At 37.5% G+C, this 22133-nt stretch overlaps 1 protein-coding gene across 2 annotated transcripts in view; it reads right to left on the bottom strand.

Moving 5' to 3' along the window:
• The window catches only part of PDE4B (phosphodiesterase 4B), a 537685-nt gene that overhangs the window by 425638 nt on the left and 89914 nt on the right, over positions 1-22133 (bottom strand). For both annotated transcript variants that reach the window (XM_060625541.3, XM_060625542.3), the window contains exons 2-3: positions 15825-15937; positions 8829-9067 (exon numbers count right to left, since the gene is read on the bottom strand). In XM_060625541.3, the coding sequence (XP_060481524.1) occupies positions 8829-9067; positions 15825-15866 (281 nt within the window). In that variant the 5' untranslated portion in view covers positions 15867-15937. The remainder of the gene's footprint in view (positions 1-8828; positions 9068-15824; positions 15938-22133) is intronic.

Genomic DNA, 22133 nt, shown 5'->3' on the forward strand with positions numbered 1-22133 from the left:
GTGGACAGAGGATCTGAAGCAGGCTCGGTCCTGTCAGCACAGAGCCTGATGAGGAGCTTGAACTCTGAACTGTGAGATCATGACCTGAGCTGAAGTGGGATACTTAACCAACTGAGCCACCCAGGAGCCCCTAGTATTTGTATTTTTGCTTTTGTTGTTGTTCTGTGAATGGTGCAAAAGATTCAGGAAAAGGAATGATGATGAGCAGTGTGTAATTAAGAAGGGGTGCGTGTGTAACACTAAGTTATATTACAGCTGAACTGGAAGAGTTCCTTGCTCATCCCAGGGACAACTAGAAGCCAGGTACTGATTCTCGGTCAAAATAACAATGATTAGGTTAATGATATATAATGTACTATTTAGAGTGTAACACTCCCCTGATGGCACCCAGGGCCAGCCTCTTTGATGGCTCACCATTGCTGTAATCAATTAAAGAGCCTGGTTCGGCTATGGGACCAATGGCCCATAAGAGATCCCTTGGAAATTTTTGCCAGAATTCTCCTGAAATAAAACAGGTCGTTTGATTTACCCCCTAAAAATCATTCCCCAGGTGTTTCCAGTTTCAACAAATGGGGCACCGCTGCTGACCCAGCTGCTCAAGCAAAAAGGACAGCATTGGGGCTTGACTCCTCCCTTTCCCAGACTTCAACATGCATTCCATAGCAAGCCCTCTCAGTCTCCTAAACAACACAAATTCTTTCACTTCTCTCAATCTACTCTGGCATCACCCTGTTCTGGAGCACCTTTCGGCAATAGTCTCTGCTTCCACTACAATTCATTATTGTACCCATTACCTATATACCCATTTCCAAAACACCACATTTGGAAAGTCAGTTCATGTCACATTTTTGTTTAAAACATTGTAATAGCTTCCCATTGCTCTCAAAATACGATAAAGTTCCTTACTATTGCCCATAAATGTCCAGGCGATCTAGCTGCTCCCTGTCTCCTAAATCCCAGTCTTACTCTTCTTCCCCCTTGCCTTTTGTGCTGTAGCCACACTGGCCTCCTTTCTCCTATTCAAACACACTGGGCCCTTTCCTACCTCAGGGCATTTATATTTTTAGTCCTTCTGCCTATAAAGCACACACACACCCACACACACACACCCACATACTTTTCGCAAATCGCCTGGTTTTTATCATTTGGGTATCAATCAAACATTGTCTCTTCTTAGTCGTCTTCCTAACTACCTCATCTAAAGTATCATTCCTTTGCTCAGCAGCTCACAGTTACTCTATCACATCACCCTGTTTGCTTCCTTCATCACGTGTTTTCAGTCTATAGTTTTCTGTTATTACAATCACTACTGTAATCAGCTTGTACTTCGACAGACTCATGTCTTTTCTATTAATTAACCAATTTATTTGAGATAGGATTAATAAGTACAACAGATAGTAAGATGACATAATGAAGTACATCAGATGAGAAGAAGACATAGTGAAGAGATATTCAGCTGCCAGTCTCCCGTTCATCACACTGGCTGGCACACCCAAGTGTAAATTCCTTGCACAGGTGGGTCTCTCTTGTCTGAGGAGCAAGCGAATGACTAGCTTGGGCATTCTGTAAACCTCTTCCTTACATGCAAAGTATTTTGAATAATACTATTATTCTAATAATAGTATTTGGACAATACTATTATTAGAATAATAGTAGATACTAATAGAATAATAATATTTTGAATAATAATAAAGTATGTTAAGCTTAACAGATTCAGCTATATATAACTTACTTATCTATTTTATTTATATTTTTAGATGACTGCTTTGTGGGATTCATGATCTGGGCATCCCCTTTATGCTTAACCTCAACTATAATCATCTGTCTCTCCCAGTATTACTTACAAAACAGGTTCAGCTACTATAGCAGACAGAAACCCAAAACCACAACAGAATTTTATTCTGCTTCACATTAGTCTGGTGTGGAAGCTTCCAGGAAGTTGTCACATGCTCAGGGCCCTTTTGTTTTGCTGCTCCATCAGCCCTGTGGTTTTACCTGGGCCACGCAGTACAAGAAATCCCACCACTGCATACCCATTCTGACCTAGTAGCAAAGGGGACAGTGGAAGGAGAAGGATTCCTCTTTATTTTAAGGGCATGTTCTGGCCAGAACCTAGGTTCTACCTAGACTAAGAGAAACCTGCAAGAAAGTCTGAAAGGTACAGTCTATTTCCTGGGTAGCCATGTGCTCGGTTATAACTCTGGACTTTTCTTACAGCTGGAGAGAAGGAAAAATGAATATTAGGGAGTTCTCTCTCACACACCCATTAGAATGCAAACTTCATAAAAATAGAATTTCTCTGCCCTTTTTCACCTTATATCCCACCTCCTAGAAGAGTACCTAGTACATTTTGTCCTCCTCTTGTGGTAAGGTCCCCTCCCTAAGAAATGAAAACAAAAACAAAAACAAAAAAAAACCCTCAAGGCAACCAGGCTATACGCATACATGAAAACATCCCTCATGACCTTGTAACATAAGACCGCTTAATTAGACTGCATGTTTGTGTGTTACCATATACGGGACACAAAGAAATAGGAAATGTAAAAAAAACTATGCCATGTGGCATTTGGGGCTCAGTTTGGTATGAACCCAGCTGAGCTGTGCCGGCATGAATAAAGTTGCTTCCTGGAAAGAAAAGTCTTGAAGTCATGACTCTCTGTGCGAGAATCTTGCTACACTGACCATTTTCCTTGCCTTTGTTCTGACTCAGCCATCATCACCATTCACTTGGACATAAGCAGTGTCCTTCTAAATTACTTTTCTGTCTCCATTCCAATCTGTCTTCCACACCGCCATTGAAGTTAACTGTTGAAAATAGAAACATTCTTCTTTTCTTTCATTTCTGAAAGCCATTCAATAGCTTGCCAATATCCTCAGGATAATGGACCAGCAGAGCCTTCAAGGGCCTTGACAACCGCATCTCAGCACACTCACCCTGTTCTCCAGCCAAATAAAGCTGAATATAGTTCCTTCAGCATCCCATCCTCTTTGGCACTTTTATGTCTCTACACACATACTGTTCAAACCAGAAAAAACAGCCATTCACTCTTCTCCATTCCCACAGTAAGTTGTACATACTACCTCTGACATTATTTTGTGATTTTTAAATTTACATCTTCCTCTATTATGAGGCTATAACCACTAAAGGGAAGGGCAGAGACCATGTCTTGTTTCTCTTTCAGTTCTTGGCCATGAGTTAATCACAATACTTTTTTGTTGCTGTCTTAAATGACAACAAGTTTGAAGGAATAAAACACCATTACCTTGTATAAAACTAAGAAACCTGTTTTATCTGGGTATCTAGTATCCCCTGCTGGAAGCTGGGCTCCTTCTGCCCAAGAATTTATGGATATCAGGCTGAATAACACATAGGAATAACATCTAAGAAATAAAGTTTACTATTCACATAGTAAACAGCGAAAGAATTCCCCAAGGAGAAGACCTCAGGTTCTATCTAAAGAGAAACAAAGTTTAGAAGGAGGTGGAAAGTGATATAGTGTTTTATTATGGTTAAGGGGGTGGTTCCATATTTTCTTCTCTTTCCTAGATGTGAGGCAAAGGGGAGAGGTAGGGAATTGAAAGCTGTCAGCCATCAAACTTCAAAATCAATTCTTTCTGTATTATGAAGCCTTTTATTCCAATGATTATACTTTATTTGAAATCGTTTTTGTTTTTGCTTTACCTTAAGAAATAATGCCCACCTCACAGGGTTGTTGTGGAATTAAATTTAAATAAAAGAGGAGATGGAAAGGACATTGTATACTATGGTGTATCATAGTGAGAATACTATCTATTCTGTAAAGCCATACACCAATTATCATAATCCTAGAGACTAGATCCTAAGTACTTTCTACATAAAGCCTGCACTTCCTATATTCCAATATAATTTTGACCTGACTGATAAAATATATATGCAATGAAGTGTGGAGGGATGATGCTTGATTTTGTATATCATGGTCCATTATCTCACATACCTGCCATGGGGACCCAAGGGAAGGGGGCTTTGTGTATTGCTGACACGTAGATTGCAGTGCTCAATGCACAAGTCACAAACACAGTTTCTGTAGTCAAAGTAGTTGAGTGGGTGGTAAAACCTAGTGGGAGCTAAACAGATGTGCGTGTCATCAATTTCCCATCCTCATACCACCTTTTGTTGAATCTATGGCATTTGCATACAGCATCTGTGGGCATTTTGATCTCTAAAATGGGGCTTTAGGATCTATACTGGAGAAGTAGCTCAAAAATATAAAATATTTTTATTGAAAACCTCATCAGACTGTAAACTTGTGGCACAGAGTAGGAACAACAAAGCACATCCTGTGTTTCTGAGTCACCACCTCAGCAGACTGACCACTTTCCCCCTCTGTGATAACGAGAACACTTGAAATGGCTTCCAGCCCTCCACACAGCAACAGGGAAATGGCACCACTCTCCCCAGTAGAGGTAAAAGTTGGGACAGTGAACATTAAGGATATTACACCTAAGTTAATAGATTCCCAATAGAATCATCCTGTTCACAAGTGAAACATTTAGAGAAGCAAAGCACAGCCCTCAGGCAGACAGAGATGGGAGACAAGCAAACTGATATTTATAATCTTCTTTGAGAGCATGACAAAGGAGAAGCCAGGCCTTCTTAAGAAAAAGTGCGCCATGAGGAAAACCCTCAAACAAGAATCCTTGACTTTCTCATCTCGCAGCTTCTTCCTATCCAACTGAAAATTCACTTGACAATATTTCTATTGCATCATTAAGATATGAGCATTCTTTTTTCTTTTCTTTCTTTCTTTTTTTTTTTTTTTTTTTTTTGAGAGAGAGAGAACACAAATAAGCACATGCTAGCAAGGGGATGGGCAGACGAAGAGAAAGAGAGAGAGAATCTTAACTAGTCTCCATGCCCAAGGTGGGGCTCAACGCAGCGCTTGATGTAGGGCTTGATCTCACAACTGTGAGATCATGACCTGAGCCAAAATCAAGAGTCAGACACTTAACTGACTGAGCCACCCAGGCACTCCAAGATGTGAGCATTCTTAAAGCAGTACTATTATCTAATACCTGGGAATTCAATTGCTCCACAGGTCAGTTGGCGTGGCACAGAAAAAAGAAATACCACCAAATAAAAATTCATGCTTGGTGATCTGGAACTACGTATACCTTTGGTTGAAAGGAAAGTGGAAGGACCACTGACCTTATATTCAGCAAATGACCTAACCTCCTACTTCATTGAGAAAATCTAGGCCAGAATTCTCAAAATGTGGACCCCAGGTTAGTTCCAGAAGTTTCATCTGGGAACTTGTTAGAACTATGTATTCTAAGCCCTATCCCAGACTCTCAGCTCTAGGTTGGGGTCCAGCAATCTGTTTTTCAATAAGCCTTCAAGGGGATTCTGATGCACTCTAATATTTGATAAACATTGATGGTAGAGATCTTTGGAAAAGAAGTTCTCCTAATTCTCTTCTTGTAATTTCCAATATATTCATTCTTTTCTGCCTTGGATTTACACATTTCAAAAGAAGAGATTTCTAATCTTGTCTGAAACTCATCTTTCCCCCTATACCTTCCTTAGTATATTCAATACCAACTTTGCCCATCTCTCTTATCTTCAATGTCTCCCCATCTACTGGTTCCTTCCATTCAGCATAGGTAAGTCTCCACATTACAGCACTTCTCCTTCATTGAATCTTCTCCAATCAGCTTCCATTCTCTCTTTCCTCAGTAATGAAAATATTGAGAGTGATATTTTATTGCTATCCTTTCTTCCTCGGCTCTAATTTATGATTTTTTAAAGTGTAAATCACACATGTTATCTTTAATTTTCATCACAACTCTGAAAACTAGGTATTATCTTTCCATTGTGGGTCCATTTGGGTTTCTGTGGGATTAAGAACCTTACCCAAAAGGTAATAGATGCAAGTTCACTCAGTTGGACACAGGTCATTTATAATTTGTTCTTTCTCTATGGTAAATCAAACCACTGTCTTTATATTCCAGGCCTTTTGCCTTCAATGACGGCCAAGTTCTGTCATCAATGTGCTCTCTCCAAACAACAGCTAAATTTATATCAGGGTTTTTCTTTTTAACCTTATATACACTTGGCACTACCTTTCATTTGCATCACTCAAATTCCTTCACTGGCTTTAAAAATCTAATCTCTAGCACATGGCCCCTTATCTATGGCACATTTAGCACAACGACTAGGAGCTCAAGAGAAGTTTCACCCAGTTGTAACTGTCAAAGCAATACCAGAGTAGGAGTCATGTCCTAGAGATCTTTTTTAAGTCTAGGTCAGGAGTCATCAAACTGACTGGCAAGCCAAATCTAGCCTGCTACCTGTTTGTATAAATTAAGTGTTACTGGAACACGGCTACATTTATTCATCATGCATTATCTATGGCTACTTTCACACTATAACACTAGTGTTGAATAGTCATGAAAAAGACTGCAAGGCCCACAAAGCCAAAAATATTAGCTGACCTTTCAACGAAAGTTTTCTCACCCCTGGTTTAGACATGGAGATTGATTCCATATTCTCAGTGCTCTAAGTGGTAAGTATAATTCTTTCCCACACATGGTCAGAGGCTGCATCCCTGACATCTGTGAACTTGCATCAAGTTGATGACAGTGATAGTTGGAGCTCGACTTCCTCACTTCTAATCAAATGTCTTTCAATCAGATTCCTCAGCCAGCAATTCTACCAGTGTGCAACTATGCATGTTCCAGTGAAAGCATTTTTAAGGAATATATAGCAATGCTTTTATACCCACAGTTAAAAATAAATGTAGAGTCAATGACTGATACTCTCTCATATATTAAAAAGTATCCAGGTAATTGAAATGAAAGACATGTTATGAATGAATTACTTAATATGTAGTGTTACTGACTGCACAACACAAACTCCCTGGATAATGGCTAAATCTTCCACTTCACTCTAAATTACTGGTACCCTGCATGAGGCTGCTGATAACTTAAGACATGGTTTCTAGTTTTCAAAAGGGTTTACTGGATAATATTCAAGGGGACAGAAACTAACATTTGTTGATAACCTAACATGTGCTTTTTACTAAGGTAGGTATCTTACAGAGGTTACTATATTTAATCCTCACAATAGCCCATGAGGTGAGTATTATTACTGTCGCTGTACAAACTAATACACTCAACTGACAGAGATAGACAATCATGTCCCAAATGTCAGGCAGGATTTGATACTTCTATGGGAAGGACAATTCCACAACTTTCAAGGTGTCCTTGAGTTAGATAAACTCAAAATTTACAAGGTACATTTTATCCAGATTGTTATCCGATAAAGTATGTCATCAACACCTGCCAAAACCAGATCCGTGCTGTGCCAGTCATCACCCCCTTAGGTGCTGGATTGTGAGGAATTTACTTCTGGAAAAGAGTCTGGGATGCTAGAAGGGGCAATCAGAGAACTCAGGAAAGCATACATTTACCAACTGGTATGAAAGCATTTCAAAATTGTAACAACTGGTACAACTGTACCAGTGCCAACTTGCTGAAAAATAAATCTGTGGAATTCTTTACAACTCCAAATCTGCAATTCTGCAGAAGCATAACCAAGACTAATTACATGAGCTATGCGATTGAGTAAGCGATCCGGGAGTGATATGCCCATTTTAGTTCTCAATGATTGGCTATGACAATTCTAATGTTAATTCAGCTCAACAGAAGATGGTAAGTCAGTGCTTCACAAATTTTTAACCCGTTCTCCCTATGGTATGTTACCATGCTTCTCTATCTATCACATACAGACTGTCTGATGAACCATTTCATGCCAGTAACTATAATAGCTGGAGTCCCAGTGATCTAATTCTTAGTGTATTTGAGAACCAGCAACTAAAAAATGCCCTGCATTAGTCAACGGGTACATACTGGGCTACGCATCAGCACTATGGAAGCTCACCAAGTGGCAAGGGTATATGGCACAGCATAAAAACCAGATTTTAATGATGCAATATTAGTCCTTCTCCTTGATAAATGATTTAAACACAAAGTACACCATATTTTTAAAATTTAAAATTACATAAAATATAGAGAAAACACTTTTCATTGTAATGATAAAACCCCATGTTATGTAAGCAGGCCATTCTTGGAAAATATTTGAAAATTATGTAGAGGAAAGAATGAAAAAAACCAAAATGCTAATTATTAAATGTATGATGAAACACACATCTGAAGCAGCATCACCGTGCAATTTTAACCACAATTATAAGATTATATGTACTTGATTAACTTTTCAGCCCTAGATTCAGATAGCCTCATTTACAAATAGAGACTCTGCAAAATAGCCCAAGCATCTATCTCTCAGAGTATAATTTTCATTCCTCTTTTGATTTATAATGAAGTGTTCTATTTCATACATAATCACAAACTGAGGTTAGTAAAACGGTATAATAATAAAAAGAAACTAGGGATAATTATATGTAGAGCAGAGCATAAAAATATCTCCTGTCATATATACATACATAATTCCCTTAGGTACTCTGATATGATTTTGCTTTTCTAAATGGAAACATATTGATGCACACTGAATAGTTATTTTAAAAAACTGATCATAGGCAGTAATTTTGTTTTCCCTTGACATTAATAAAAATGTATCTCATTCCTCCCTTGATAGGTTCCTTCCAATCTTAACAGGTTGAAAATCTCTCCACCATTTAAAGGGCCTCATCTTGCTACCCAAAGGAAAACAAATTCTCAAAACGTCAACAGCCTCAGTTACTTCACAAATACCCAACATTTTAATAGCAGATTATGTTGGAATTATCAGAAAATAAAACTTAGAACTGACATTTAATTTTGAGACTACTCACCCCTCCTGGCTTACGGTTGTAATAGCGATGCTTGGGAGTGTCGTCAAAGGGAGCGTGGTAGGTCTGGAAATGCCATCTCCCTCGGGAGTCCTTGCCCTCTCACTCTGTCTTTGGGACAGGGGCGGTAACTGTAAGTTTCCTGAGCAACACCTTCTTCCTCTCCAGAGGTCGATCCCAAGTGTGTTACTAGAAGAACTGTAGGATTTACTCAAGCTACATTCAAGATAATCTTTCACATTCTGAAGGAACCACAGGGAGAGAAAAAAGAAGAAAAAGAGAATGAAATTCAAATCTCTAAAATGATGCACAGCGGAGTGAAATAAGAACCTAAATGATCCAGCTGTCACTCATAAAGTCCTGATTCGTGATCTCACAATCAGAATCTAACACTCACATTAAAAGCTTACGAGAAAACAAGAAGTGGGCAGGCTGGCTAACTTTCAACTTTTGGAATAAACTATCAGTTGCACATTCTTGGTGATTTTTAGGACAGTAGGTAATATTTACCAGTTATAGTATGTGGATCAGAGGGCTTTCTATCTTCTTTCTCTCTCTTAAATTTTTATTTCTTTTTTCCTTTCTTTCTCATTTTATTTTAACTTGCTAAAATGAAAACCTATCATTGAATATACATTGGAAATCAATGTTATCGTTCTGCAACACAGGAGAAAACCACATTAGCTAAGGCATACCCTTTCTTGCTTAGGGTTTTAAAGTAAAAATATTTTCTATCTTAGGACAGAAAGATCTTGATAATTATGGAGAACTGACTTATTCCTGTTCCCATAAAAGATTTTCTCAGAGTTGAGATTTCTTTTTCTTTCTTTCCTTTTGTCTTTCTTTCCTTTCTTTCTTGCTTTCTTTTTTTTTTTTTTTTTTTTTTTTTTTTTTTTTTTTTTTTTTTGGTAAAATTATGTAAGAGCTCAGAGAAAGAAGAGTATACTTTATCCAGCCCTGAACTGAACTGCATGTGTTCAGTACATGCCCTAATGCTGACATAAATGAAGTACTTGTGAGGAGATAAAGACATTGTGCTATAACCACTGATAAGAGTTATTCGTCCTCCCTACATCTCTTGGTGACTGTAGGTCCTGGCACTGTTGGGAGTAGGAGCCCCAAATGAGCTACTCCCTGATGTATCATTCATACCAGCTCAAAGACAGAAAATGTCATAGCAATGCAAATACCCATTGATAGCAACTTGGAGCTCAAAAGCTGCAACCATCACTCTCTTATCTTAATTAACATGGAATAATGGAGTCCTATCACCAGACCAAGGTGTCTCACCTGAACATCATTCTGTGGCCCTAAAAAGACAGGTTCTTCCCTGCTAGTCTTTCAGAATAGAGTTAGGAAAACCCGGGAATATATCTCCAAAGGCTTAAACAAACAAAAGTTCTTTATCTCCCATTCCACTCATCCCTATCCTAGTTCATACAAGAACAACTAACTCGAGTTTCAAGGTCTATCTTGATTGGTGCAACAAATATTTGTTGCATACCCATCATAGTTTTACACTGAGCTACTTAAGAAGGATACAACAGCAAATGGAAGCATAGTATCTATGCTCACAGAAACCTATATTCTAGTGATTTATGCTTATCTGATCCACACAAGACCACCTTTTGATGAAGGAAATTTGGGTATGAATAGGTCTGACAGTTTTCAGGGGCCCCACCCTCTACTTGAAATGGGATACCACCCCCATTTTCTTGTGCTTGACAGGAATACCATTTATTTGAAATTTAGTAGGACCACAATTCAACAAGAAAACAAAATATAATTTTCCAGAGTTTAAAATATTCTGGGATGTGGTCAGCGTTTCACTATTTACTAACCAGTTATGTTAAATTCATTGTAGGCCTAGCACTTAGTGTAGTTACTGTGTGTGTATGTGTGTGTGTATGTATGTTTTACAAACTAGAGGCTGAGGGGAAAGCTTGGTATATATAAGGTTTTGTTTGTTTTTTTTTTTTTCCTGAAAAGGCATAAAGATAAATTCATGAAACAGAATACACAAAGTCTTCCTGAAAAGACTCAAGAACAAACTAAAAGCCAGAACTCCTGACTATAAATCAGTCTTATTCCAAATATTCATGTAAAGAAAGTACTGGTTATCTGGAAGCAAGTCATAAGTATATACATTACCTGCTATGCAAGGGCATTTGTACCAGAGAACAGAAATAAGGACATTATTTAGTTAAACCACTAACCACTAGAGTCTCCTAATAAAGTTATTGGATAGTTTTCCCTTTTAGAAAAGGAAAAGTATTTTCAACTAGGTTTAATTGTAGTAAATGAACTAAATGGGTACTTGTTTTGTACTTGTTATTTGAAAGGTAACAAAGTCATACCTACCACAAAATGTATCCCACACTGACTTGCTAACAGGCTCAAATTTATGAATTTGAAGTCATTCCTTGAGTTAAAATAATTTGTTTTAAAAGACCCCAGCTAATGTGAAAATGCATTGCCACAAAAGAACATAATGGAGTGGCTTTTTAGAAATAACTTAAAATTGTGGGAACATTAATTAATATTGTTTTTATATAAGTGATGAATCACGGGACTCTACCCCCAAAACCAAGAACACACTGTATATACACTGTATATTAACTAACTTGACAATAAATCATATATATACATATATATAAATTTTTAATTAAAAAAATTTAAAAAATTAATATTGTTTTATAAACACTCATTAACCCATGTAGAGTTACTCCAACTCTACATTCACACTCATAATCTATATAGTAATCCCCCCAAATTGCCAATGTCCTCAAGGGAAAAATCTAATTCAGTCAGTTCTCAATTACTGAATTTGAGATCTTAGATTTATATTCCTATTTTAACTAGCATGATTCTGGCTGACTACACCACTCCTCAGATCAAAGATTTGGGGGAAAGAAACATTAATTTGAATGTTACTTCTGGAAATTACACATTTTTAAATGCATCATACTACCCCAAATTCACCCTATTATCTCTACAACTCCAAGGGGAATAACCCAGTTTGGGATTATCCTCATGCTCCTGGATAATCACAACTTAAGGAGTTCCAGTCCCATGTAGGGCTTTTAGGATTCCCTGCCTCCCTCTCTTTCTCTGCCCCCTCCCCCACTCACGCTCTGTCTCTCTCAAAATAAATAATGTGTCAACAAAGAAAGAAAAAACTAACCAAATTAGCAACACTGAAATGTCCAATTGAGGAATATCAGTTCCTAGGTAGTTACAACTTTGTTGCTGCTGCTGTTGTTTTATTTTGGCTTTGCTAGTCTATCCCAAGACATTTTTGGAGCTTGCTCCAATTTTGGAATTCTTCTGATTAAACTCCTGGTGAGGAAATGGGATTAGGTACCTCCAAGGACTTCTAGTGAGCTTGGGTACAATTCACTTTGGACTATAGGCCAGAGTTTTTCAAACCTTATGAAATGAGAAATGGAAAGTATGGGAAGTAACAAGTGACACTCAGTGACCCTATGAAAACTAAATGTCATGATGCTCCATGACACAATAACAAAAGTAATTTTTCTTTGAAAAATGTATTTTAATCGCAGGCAATCACCATCACTTATGAGTAGTTTGCCCAGAGGTAAATAATATATTTTATATGTAAAATCAGCCCCTCTCTCTTTGTGTGTGTGTGTGTGTGTGTGTGTGTGTCTGTGTGTCTGTGTGCGCGCGCGCGTGTGTCACTCACACACATATTTCCTGGTTCTTCTTTCCTACCTCTTATCCATTTTCTCCTTTTCCCCTCTTCCCTAAACCAGCAACTCCCACCTATCTGAGCTATTCTTAATCCCTTTATTAATAATTAATTGCTCATGTTTAGTACCTGAACAGCATTAATTTATTCCTCACTTCTGATACTTAGTTCCCAAACACAAAGTACTTAATGCATACTGTTCCTGTGTCATTCATCATATAAAGTCTCCTATTAAAGTTATTTGTGTACTGTAATTATACAAACACAATAGTCATGGTTATGCATTTGCTTATTCTGACAAAGACAAACATAGTATTTTACATGCAGTAAAGACCTTTGCACATGTTGTTCTCTTTACCAGAAATGTTCTTCCCTCTGATCTTCAGAGGGCTCACACCTTCACAGCCCACATGGCCTCTCTGTCCGTACATCATCTTCTCCCGTTATTCCTCCATAAACATTCTATTCTCACCATCCAAGCATTCTTTGCCTGCTGACCAACTTCACTTTTCTGTATAGCTCTTATCATAGCTGAGATTATTTTATAATCTATCCATTGATTTCTCCATGCCTCTCTGGAATATAAGCTTCAAAGGGACATTAACACTATGCTCTTGAACCTAACAAGTGTTTGGCAGATAACAGGTGCTAAATTAAATGACTATTTAAATCACTAAATAAATGTTTGCTGAATTAAAATAAATAAAAATATGATAAAATATTTTTGACTTAAGGGTGAAAACTTATTTCAAGAGTGTGGTATATAAAATGTAAAACTGCGAAGTTCCTCTTGTTGTGAGGGAAGAAATAGTGTGTGTTAACATTCAGGATAAGCTTTGTACTCGAAGAGTCAAGGCGCATAGTGAAAAGTGCCAGGTCATCACTGTCCACTAGAAATAAGGTGCAAGCCACAAATGGGAGCCAAGTGTATAATTTTAAATTTTCTAGTAGCCACATTAAAAAGTAAAAAAGAAACAGGCCCAATCACTTTTTTTTAGTATAGTTCACATATAATGTTACATTATTTTCAGATGCAGGTGAAATTACTTTTAATAGTATACTCTACTTAAACTAGTATACCCTGAATATCATCATTTCAAAATGTAATCTATATAAAAAATTATTAATGAATTTTTTTACATTCTTTTATATTTGTACTATTATATATTCAAAATCCAAGATCTATTTTTACACTTACAGCACATTGCCATTCAGACTGGTGCTTAAGAGTCATATGTGGCTAGTGCATGTTGGACACTGCAAATTAGGTAATAATTATCCACTCTGGTAGGTTTAATATTCTTTGAGTGTGCTTTTCTTTTTTGCACGTTCTTATATGCAACAATCTCCATCTTTTGTCTTTTGACTGTGGCAACCGACTGCCTCAAGGGAGGACTGGGATTATTACTGTAAGGAAAGAATCATTGTCCATCTTTTATAGACAGAATGCATTGCTTTGTTTTATTCTTCAAAAAAATAGAATCTTGGAGCACACAGTATACAAATAGTATTAAAAGACAATCCCAAGGTGGGTTTTTTGTGTGTTTTTATTTGTTTTTAAGAAAAATGATTTCTGAACTCCCAAAGTGTCCCTTTAGATGTCCAGAGTAGAGCATGGAAGTCTGAACATCACTTTTTACCATGGGTACTGAGAACTTAGAATATGAGTTAAGGGAAGTTCCCTTGTAGTCAAGGAGCAGAGAAGGGGGAAATAAAGGAAGGAAATATTATCACAGGTGATGAAACTAGAACACTAACCAAGAGTAGAAATTGCAATGGCGAAAAGGTATGTTTTGGTGGGCAGAGCCTTACAGCACAGCTAAGTCTCCTTCTGCATCTGTGGGTCCAAGAAGTTCCCACAAGCACCTACAGGGACACAGAAAGAAGCTGAGAATTAGCTTCTGCTAGCCTGCTATGGGATTTGCTTCAACATGTGGCAAAGGGACCAGAAGTCCATGGGGTAAGCAGCCCCAAGGTAAGTGTAGGACAGAAAGCAAAGCTTTTAAACAAACAGAGTCCCCGCTGAGAGGAGTTCACGCAGTGGGGGAGAAGGTCAAACTCACAGTGCACTAAGAAGGTATACTGCCCACGCTGAAAGCAGTCATCACTTCATACACCTGTCACATGCTTAATCAGCAATGGACCAAGGACAGAGACTTGACACCCAAGACCTGGGAAAATGAGCTGTTCCTCAACTGAACAATAGTGGATGTTAGTGGAAAGGGGACCATACAAGACAAGGACAATACCACACATCTTTTACCATAATGTTAATTAACGCTAAGTCCCTTTGCCCAATGCCATGGGCAAGGGAAGAAGTAAGAACGGGGAGAAATCCTGAAAGACAGAGCATTTACCCAAAAGACAGACTTTTATAGTAATTGGCAGATTCAAGTTCCTTACAGCCCGTCCCCCATCTGTTGAAACAGGAGCTTAACCACAAGACGAGGTATTACAGAAAGCAAGGAAAAATACTTTTTTTTCCTACCTCCCTCCTTTCCTTCTGCACATCATATTAGTTGGCATATGATTTTTAACTCAATTACAATCAGAAACTGAGTAAAACCTGGACAATTAAAGTCACACTAACAGGAGACTGGGCAATTGAAAGCAAAGGAGATAATTAATCTCAGCCGCCCATGATGCAAAGTTATGAAATGGTAAGTTTACAGACTTCTTCAGATAACCTGGAGCAGGGTTTCTGAAAGAATGAATGTATCTAGTCACCCTGGGATCTTGTTAAAATACAGTCTGATTTGTTGGTCTAAGATGTGGCTTAAGACTCTGCATTTCTAATAAACACCCAGGCAATGCTAATGCCACTGCTCTGAGGATCACATTTGAGTAGCCAAGATCTACAGGATGCATACATCACAGGCTTCTTACAAGCAGTTGTCAAAGACCCCACCATAGGAGGTGACTCTCAAAGATTAGCTGTGCCTGAGTAATGATGGGTAAGAAAGTCATCAGGAAACTGATCATGCAAGCAGTGTAGAAAGAGGAGTTTGCAAGAGTTGGAATGTAGGCATCCATCAGAGATTGGGGGTTTTGTGAATTCAACCATGAAGCTGAGCCCATCTCCAAGCTGCAGAGAGGGCAGTGTTCCTGTTGTCTACTTTGCAGAATTCTGGGACCAGGTGCTGGCAATGTCTGGGTCACAGGAATAATTAGTGACAAAGTGGTGCTGTTAAATAGCCTAGCCTGCCCTTTGAATAAAATTATAGACTGACTTCATTGAGCAGACAAAAAGTGGATAGAATCGAGCAACTCTGACTTTTAGAACTTACATCATCAGCCGTCACTGCCATCACACTCCTGCTTTTCTTCATTATAGAGGTGAAAAATATCCCCTCTTAGAATGTCTCTTATCCGGCACAGTTTTGCTGACAATTTTTAAGACCTACAGGGAAAAAAAAAAGAGATACACACACACAAAAAGAGCTCAGTACCCTTAGTTGAATACAAATACGTGGCTTATTTGTATTCTCCAAACTAACTTTTGAGTGTATATAATGTATGTGTATAAGTAAATATCATAATTTTCCAAGCCAATTAATCTGAAATGTGGAAAAAGAGGTTCACAAAATACAAAAATCCAAGAAATCAGTGCAAAGCTTCTCAGAAGGAGAGAAAAGAATAGAGGGTAACACTTAGGCTACCAAATAATCCATGATCATTAACAATATAGAAATAATATGTGTTTGTGAAGGGCTTTATACTTTCTCATACAATGTTTCATTTAACCTCCATAACAATCTGTGGGATTATTTTCATTTTTTTCCTAATGAGGGAACAAATCATCAGAAAAATAATTGAGTCAAGGTAACACAGCTTAAAACATGGCAGATTTAGAATTTAAGGAACATAAGGCTTTGATATTATGGTCAAAAAAAGAAAAGGAAAGAAAAACAAACCAATACAGAAAATATACATGACAAAAAAATATCTTAATTTCAATTTTACCATCAGTTTAAACCTCTCATATGTATAAACACATAAGCAAGTATTTACCACAGAAAATTTTAGCAATGGATAGTTAGAGCTACAATTCCCTGGTTTAAATCACACAAACCTGGCCATTTGGAAGAAGAAACACTGTAGTTTATGATATTTGTTTTGTGTAGATCATTAAGCCACTTCAGAAACAAAGAACCTCAATTAACATTATCAAAATTTAAGGGTACACCCTGGTTTGCAACTCCAAAGAAAAACTAACCTCTCATTTTGAAAACCCAGGCTTTCAAAAAAGGCCCAATTTAAAGTTCAGGCATTCAATAGTCTATAAGAGAATATAAAGAATTCTGTTTGCAGAATTGAACTGGAAAAGATACACTATAGAAATCATTGAATCCAAGAAGCGTTAGTCCATATGGTGGTCTTTCAAAATCTTGGTAAAAAAAAATGTCCCGCGTCATTGCTGACTTCAAGAAGCTCCTACATTTTTTCACTCTGTACATTTAAACTCTTAATACATGCCTGATTGAAAAGTCTGCTTCTCGAACATGAAGATATATATAGATTAAGAGCGTGATGGAATTGTAGCTATGTGACTAGGAATACTAAGTAGTGGCATTGTACCATCACCCAGGAAACCAGGGTTGAATTTCTAACACATAATTTGACTATATTATGCAGAAGTCGGCAGCAGAAGTGACAGAGTGGATAAGAGAGTGGGGGAAGGAGAAACTTTGCCTTTGTAAGTGTTCTGGGAGAGAATCCCATAGGTTTTTCAGGGGGTTGATTCAATATGCCAAGGAAAAGAATTTCCTCACATACACCAAGGAATTATTGCAGTTATTGAACTTTTAGAATGCTGGCCAAACAGGAGTAGCCAGAATTTAGAGCTTTTACTCAAAGTTTCCTTGACACATAACAAAAGTAGACAAAAACAAACATATTTTATCACAGAGTGATCTTTAATCTCAAGTGCTTCTATAAGGTAGAATCCGGAAAAAATAAAAGCTTATACTCCTAAGTTTAAAAAAAAAGCAAGATTCAAGATTTAAGTTTTATATTCAGGATACAGAATTAGATGTACCCAATTATTATAATTCTGTAAAAATAAAAGCATAGAAAAATACTAAAGTAAAGCTGTGTAACATGGTAACAGTGGACATCATACAAGGGTTATAAGGTTTTTCTTTCCTTTCCATATTTCCCAAATTTCTTGTGATGTATTATTTTATGATCCAAAAATTGATTTTATACATATTTTATATATTATATATAGTATATATTATAATATGCACTATATAATAATATGTCATATATATTAATATATGTATTTTATATATACACATAAAATAAGAACCCACAAAATACATAAGAATGTTAACTTATTTTTAAAGTTACTTTATTTCTACAAAACTTACTGTGCCATATACTTGGGGGGACATCTTATGGGGAAGTAAAGGATATCTACTTATCTGGGATGAAGAAACTAAGAAACAGTGATAGGCTAGGATCTGTTAAGTCTTAGGCTGTAGGTAGTTGATAAATTATGTGGTCTCTTAAATATCTATTTGGAAAGTGTCAACTGAATTTTCACAGTTAACAAAATACATGCAGTATCATGTCATATCATGCTGCAAAATGAAACACACATGAGTGTAAGTTTAGCATCTGGACTGTCAAGATGCAAATGTTATTTGCAGTCAATTTCAAAACAAAATCATAATTAGTAGAGTGTGGGTCTGGAAAGAAAATAAGAATACCAAAGTGATCTCTAACAAATTGCTTCACATACCAAATTAGTAGGAAAAATCTATGAAGCAAAATTTACTTTCTATCCTACATCCATTTTGCTTGGTAGGAATTGCACTTAAAAATAGGTGCAACTGGAGTAGAAATCTCCAGGCTATCTTCAGCAGGCAGGGACAATGATCAAGTTTCCCCAGCAGAAATGAAGACCTTAACTATACCTTCTCAGACTTGTGCAAAGTATGACAGAATCCAAATGAAGCTAAATGTGTACTTAGGTTGCTTCCATATCTTGGCTATTGTAAATAAAGCTGCAATAGGGGCACCTGGGTGACTCAGTTGGTTAAGTGTCTAACTCGATTTCATCTCAGCTCAAGATTTTGTGGTTCGTTGAGTTTGAGCCCCGCATTGGGCTCTATGCCTGCTTGGGATTCTCTCTCTCCCACTCTCTTTGCCCCTTCCCTGCTTGCTCTATCTCTCAAAATAAATAAATAAACATTTAAAAAAATAATAATGCTGTAATAAACATAGGGTCCACTGATAGACAAATGAGTAAGGAAGATGTGGTGTATATAGATGATAGAATATTATGCAGCCATTTAAAAAAGGGTTAGATCTTGCCATTCGCAACAACATGGACGGACCTGGAGGGTATTACGCTAAGTGAGATAAGTCACACTGAGAAAGACAAAGCCATATGATTTCACTCTTGTGTGGAATCTAAAAAACAAAACAAATGAATAAAAAAACAAGTAGAATTAGATCTGTAAGTACAGAGAACAAACCAACGGTTGCCCAAGAGAAGGAGGGTGCAGGAATGGGTAAAATGGGTGAAGGGGAGTGAGAGATATAGGATTTCAGGTATGAAATGAATAAGTCATGGGAACAAAGACACAGCATAGAATATATAGTCAATGATATAATAGCATTGTATGTGTGACAGCTACACTTATGATGAGATAGCATAACATATAGAGAAGTTGAATCACTATGTTGTACACATGAAGCTAATGTAACATCGTGTATCAACTATACTCAAATAAAATAATGATTTTTAAAAAATGAAGTTCAGGGATACCTGGGTGGTTCAGTCAGTTGAGCATCCAACTCTTGATTTCGGCTCAGGTCATGATCCCAGCGTCATGGGATCAAACCCACTCTGGGCTCTGCACTGAGGATGGAGCCTGCTTAAGATTCTCTCTCTCTCCCTCTGCTCCTCTCCCCCACTGGCTCTCTCTCTCTAAAATAAATCTAATAAAGAAATAGGAAGGAAGGAAGGAAGGAAGGAAGGAAGGAAGGAAGGAAGGAAGCTCAAAGCAAATATGGCCCTCAAAACTTCTACTTTGAAAGGAAAAATTTACATGTATTAAATGTGTACTTAGTAGTTGTTCAAAAATATTTGTAAAGCTAATAAATCAAAGAATATAATTGAACGTAAAGTCATACGTGTAAATAAAACTCTTCTTTGAAATAAAGAAATAGTTGGTGTTGGGTTTCAGGGAAGGCTTTGGGAAGGAAATGAGGATTCTTTTTAGCCTTAAATAACAAGTAGAATTTGTTAATTCTGGGGATAATTAAGAACAACATGGTGTGCAAAAATATGGAAAGGAATTTAATATACTAAGGGTGTGAAAGATGCCATGCTAAGGAAATTTATGACAGGAAGAAAACAAAATGTTCCAGGGTAACATCAGTAGATCATCTGGCAAGCAAGAGTACTTTTAAGAGGTCTAAGCCATGGAAATAAATTTATATTTTATGACACTTTGAGTGTGAGAGCTTATTGGATACATTTATGTGCCTCTAACTGAGAGGATGACCTGGTTAGGAAAAAGCAGGATCTCAAATTACAAGGCAGTTTTCCAAATGTTATATATTAAAAATATTTTACTTTTATATTCAGAAATAAAACACAATATCTGTTATATAAAACAAGAAAAACGAGAAGAGAGATGTTTTCTGGATACTCTTCATTTTCCAATCGAGATTCACCCCTCCACCTTTTCCATCCTGTGCTCTTGGAGGCTGGTGCTCTGGGACTATTGTCCATGGGCTCTCTAGCCCTCTGACTCCTGGGTGTGTTCAGCCAATGGGAAGCAGAGGCAGTAGATGGGAGGCAAGAAGAAAGAGGGATTTCTCCTGCTGGCTATGGCATAGCAGTGGCTACAGTCTTCTACCCTACGTCACAGCTCTGTAGGCACGTGTCTTCTAAGTTCCCTTGGTTCCATTAACTACTATTTCCACTTGACCTTCAGATGTAGGAATGTGGCTAGCCTTGTGGTGCTTCATCCTTGCCTGTCTGCTTATTCTCAGCCCTGACCACATAGTAAATAGTATGTAAATAGTACCTCCATTAAATAGATCTCTCTTTCATCCCATTGAAAGTGCAATCTATTTCCTGCTAGGACCCTGACAACAGATTTGATCCAAAAACTTTACAAAGCTAGAGGGCAATTTTAAAATATGCCTCCTCAGTGCCTAGTACAGTGATGAACACAAAGCAAGTTCTCAATAAATAATTGCTCAAAGAATGAATGAGTAAATGGGAGTTCTAAAATGGCTTTATGGGGGCGCCTGGGTGGCTCGGTCGGTTAAGCGGCCGACTTCAGCTCAGGTCATGATCTCGTGGTCCGTGAGTTCGAGCCCTGCGTCGGGCTCTGTGCTGACAGCTCAGAGCCTGGAGCCTGTTTCAGATTCTGTGTCTCCCTCTCTCTGACCCTCCCCTATTCATGCTCTGTCTCTCCCTGTCTCAAAAATAAATAAAACGTTAAAAAAAATTTTTAAAAATTAAAAAAAATAATAAAATGGCTTTATGGCTTTTAGAAAGGTCAGCAGGCATTATCTCAAGTGGCTTTTGTGGGGCAGAAATACTTTTCTGTCATTACTCTTTTTTTTTAAGTTTATGTTTATTTATTTTGAGAGAGAGAGAGAGAGAACGAGCAGGGGAGGGGCAGAGAGAGAGGGAAACAGAATCCAAGCAGGCTCCACACTGTCAGCACAGAGCCCGATGTGGGGCTTGAACACATGAACTGTGAAATCATGACCTGAGCCGAAACCAAGAGTCAGATGTTTAACAGACTGAGTCACCCAGGCACTCCTGGCATCACTCTTTGATGGTAATAGTGATTCTATTTGGGAGATCTGAGAAATGTTGTAATATGTTAATATTATATTATTTTATAGTATTATAGTATTATTATATAATAGCACATAATATAATTTAACACATTATATATAATATATATTTTATACCCGGGCACCTGGGTGGCTCAGGTCATGATCTCACAGCTCCTGGGTTCAAGCCCCATGTCAGGCTCTGTGCTGACAGCTCGGAGCCTGGATCCTGCTTCGGATCTGTGTCTCCCTCTCTCTCTGCCCCTAACCCACTTGCATTCTGTCTCTGTCTTTCTCAAATGTAAATAAACATTTTTTCTTATTTTAAAAATAATATTTATTGTATACAATTATATGTAATATATATAATACATTTTATACATTATATATTATATAATACAAATTACATATTACACACACACACACACACACACACAATACATATACATAGGAGAATAGGGGTTGTACAAACCATTTTATTGCTGATTGTTAGTGTCAGTTGCCTTTCATTTAGGCTCACATAGATTGAGAAACTATGCCAGTTTAAGCAAATACATGATTTCAAACATGTCTCATAAGAGCAGCCAACCAAATGAGATGGGCACAAGAATAATGACAGGTGAGGAAATCAAGTCTTGGAACAGCAATGAAGTATGCCCAAAGTCACACTCATGTTGGTTCAGACCAGAAAATTTTGCTTCTAAAACCAAGCCTTAACCTATCCCTATGCAGCTGATTGGGTCTTATTCACATCTTTTTAAGTTAGACGTGAATGAAATGAT

Source organism: Panthera onca, chromosome C1 (assembly GCF_046562875.1).
Source record: "Panthera onca isolate mPanOnc1 chromosome C1, mPanOnc1 haplotype 2, whole genome shotgun sequence".
In the NCBI taxonomy this organism is placed as follows: Eukaryota; Metazoa; Chordata; class Mammalia; order Carnivora; family Felidae; genus Panthera; species Panthera onca.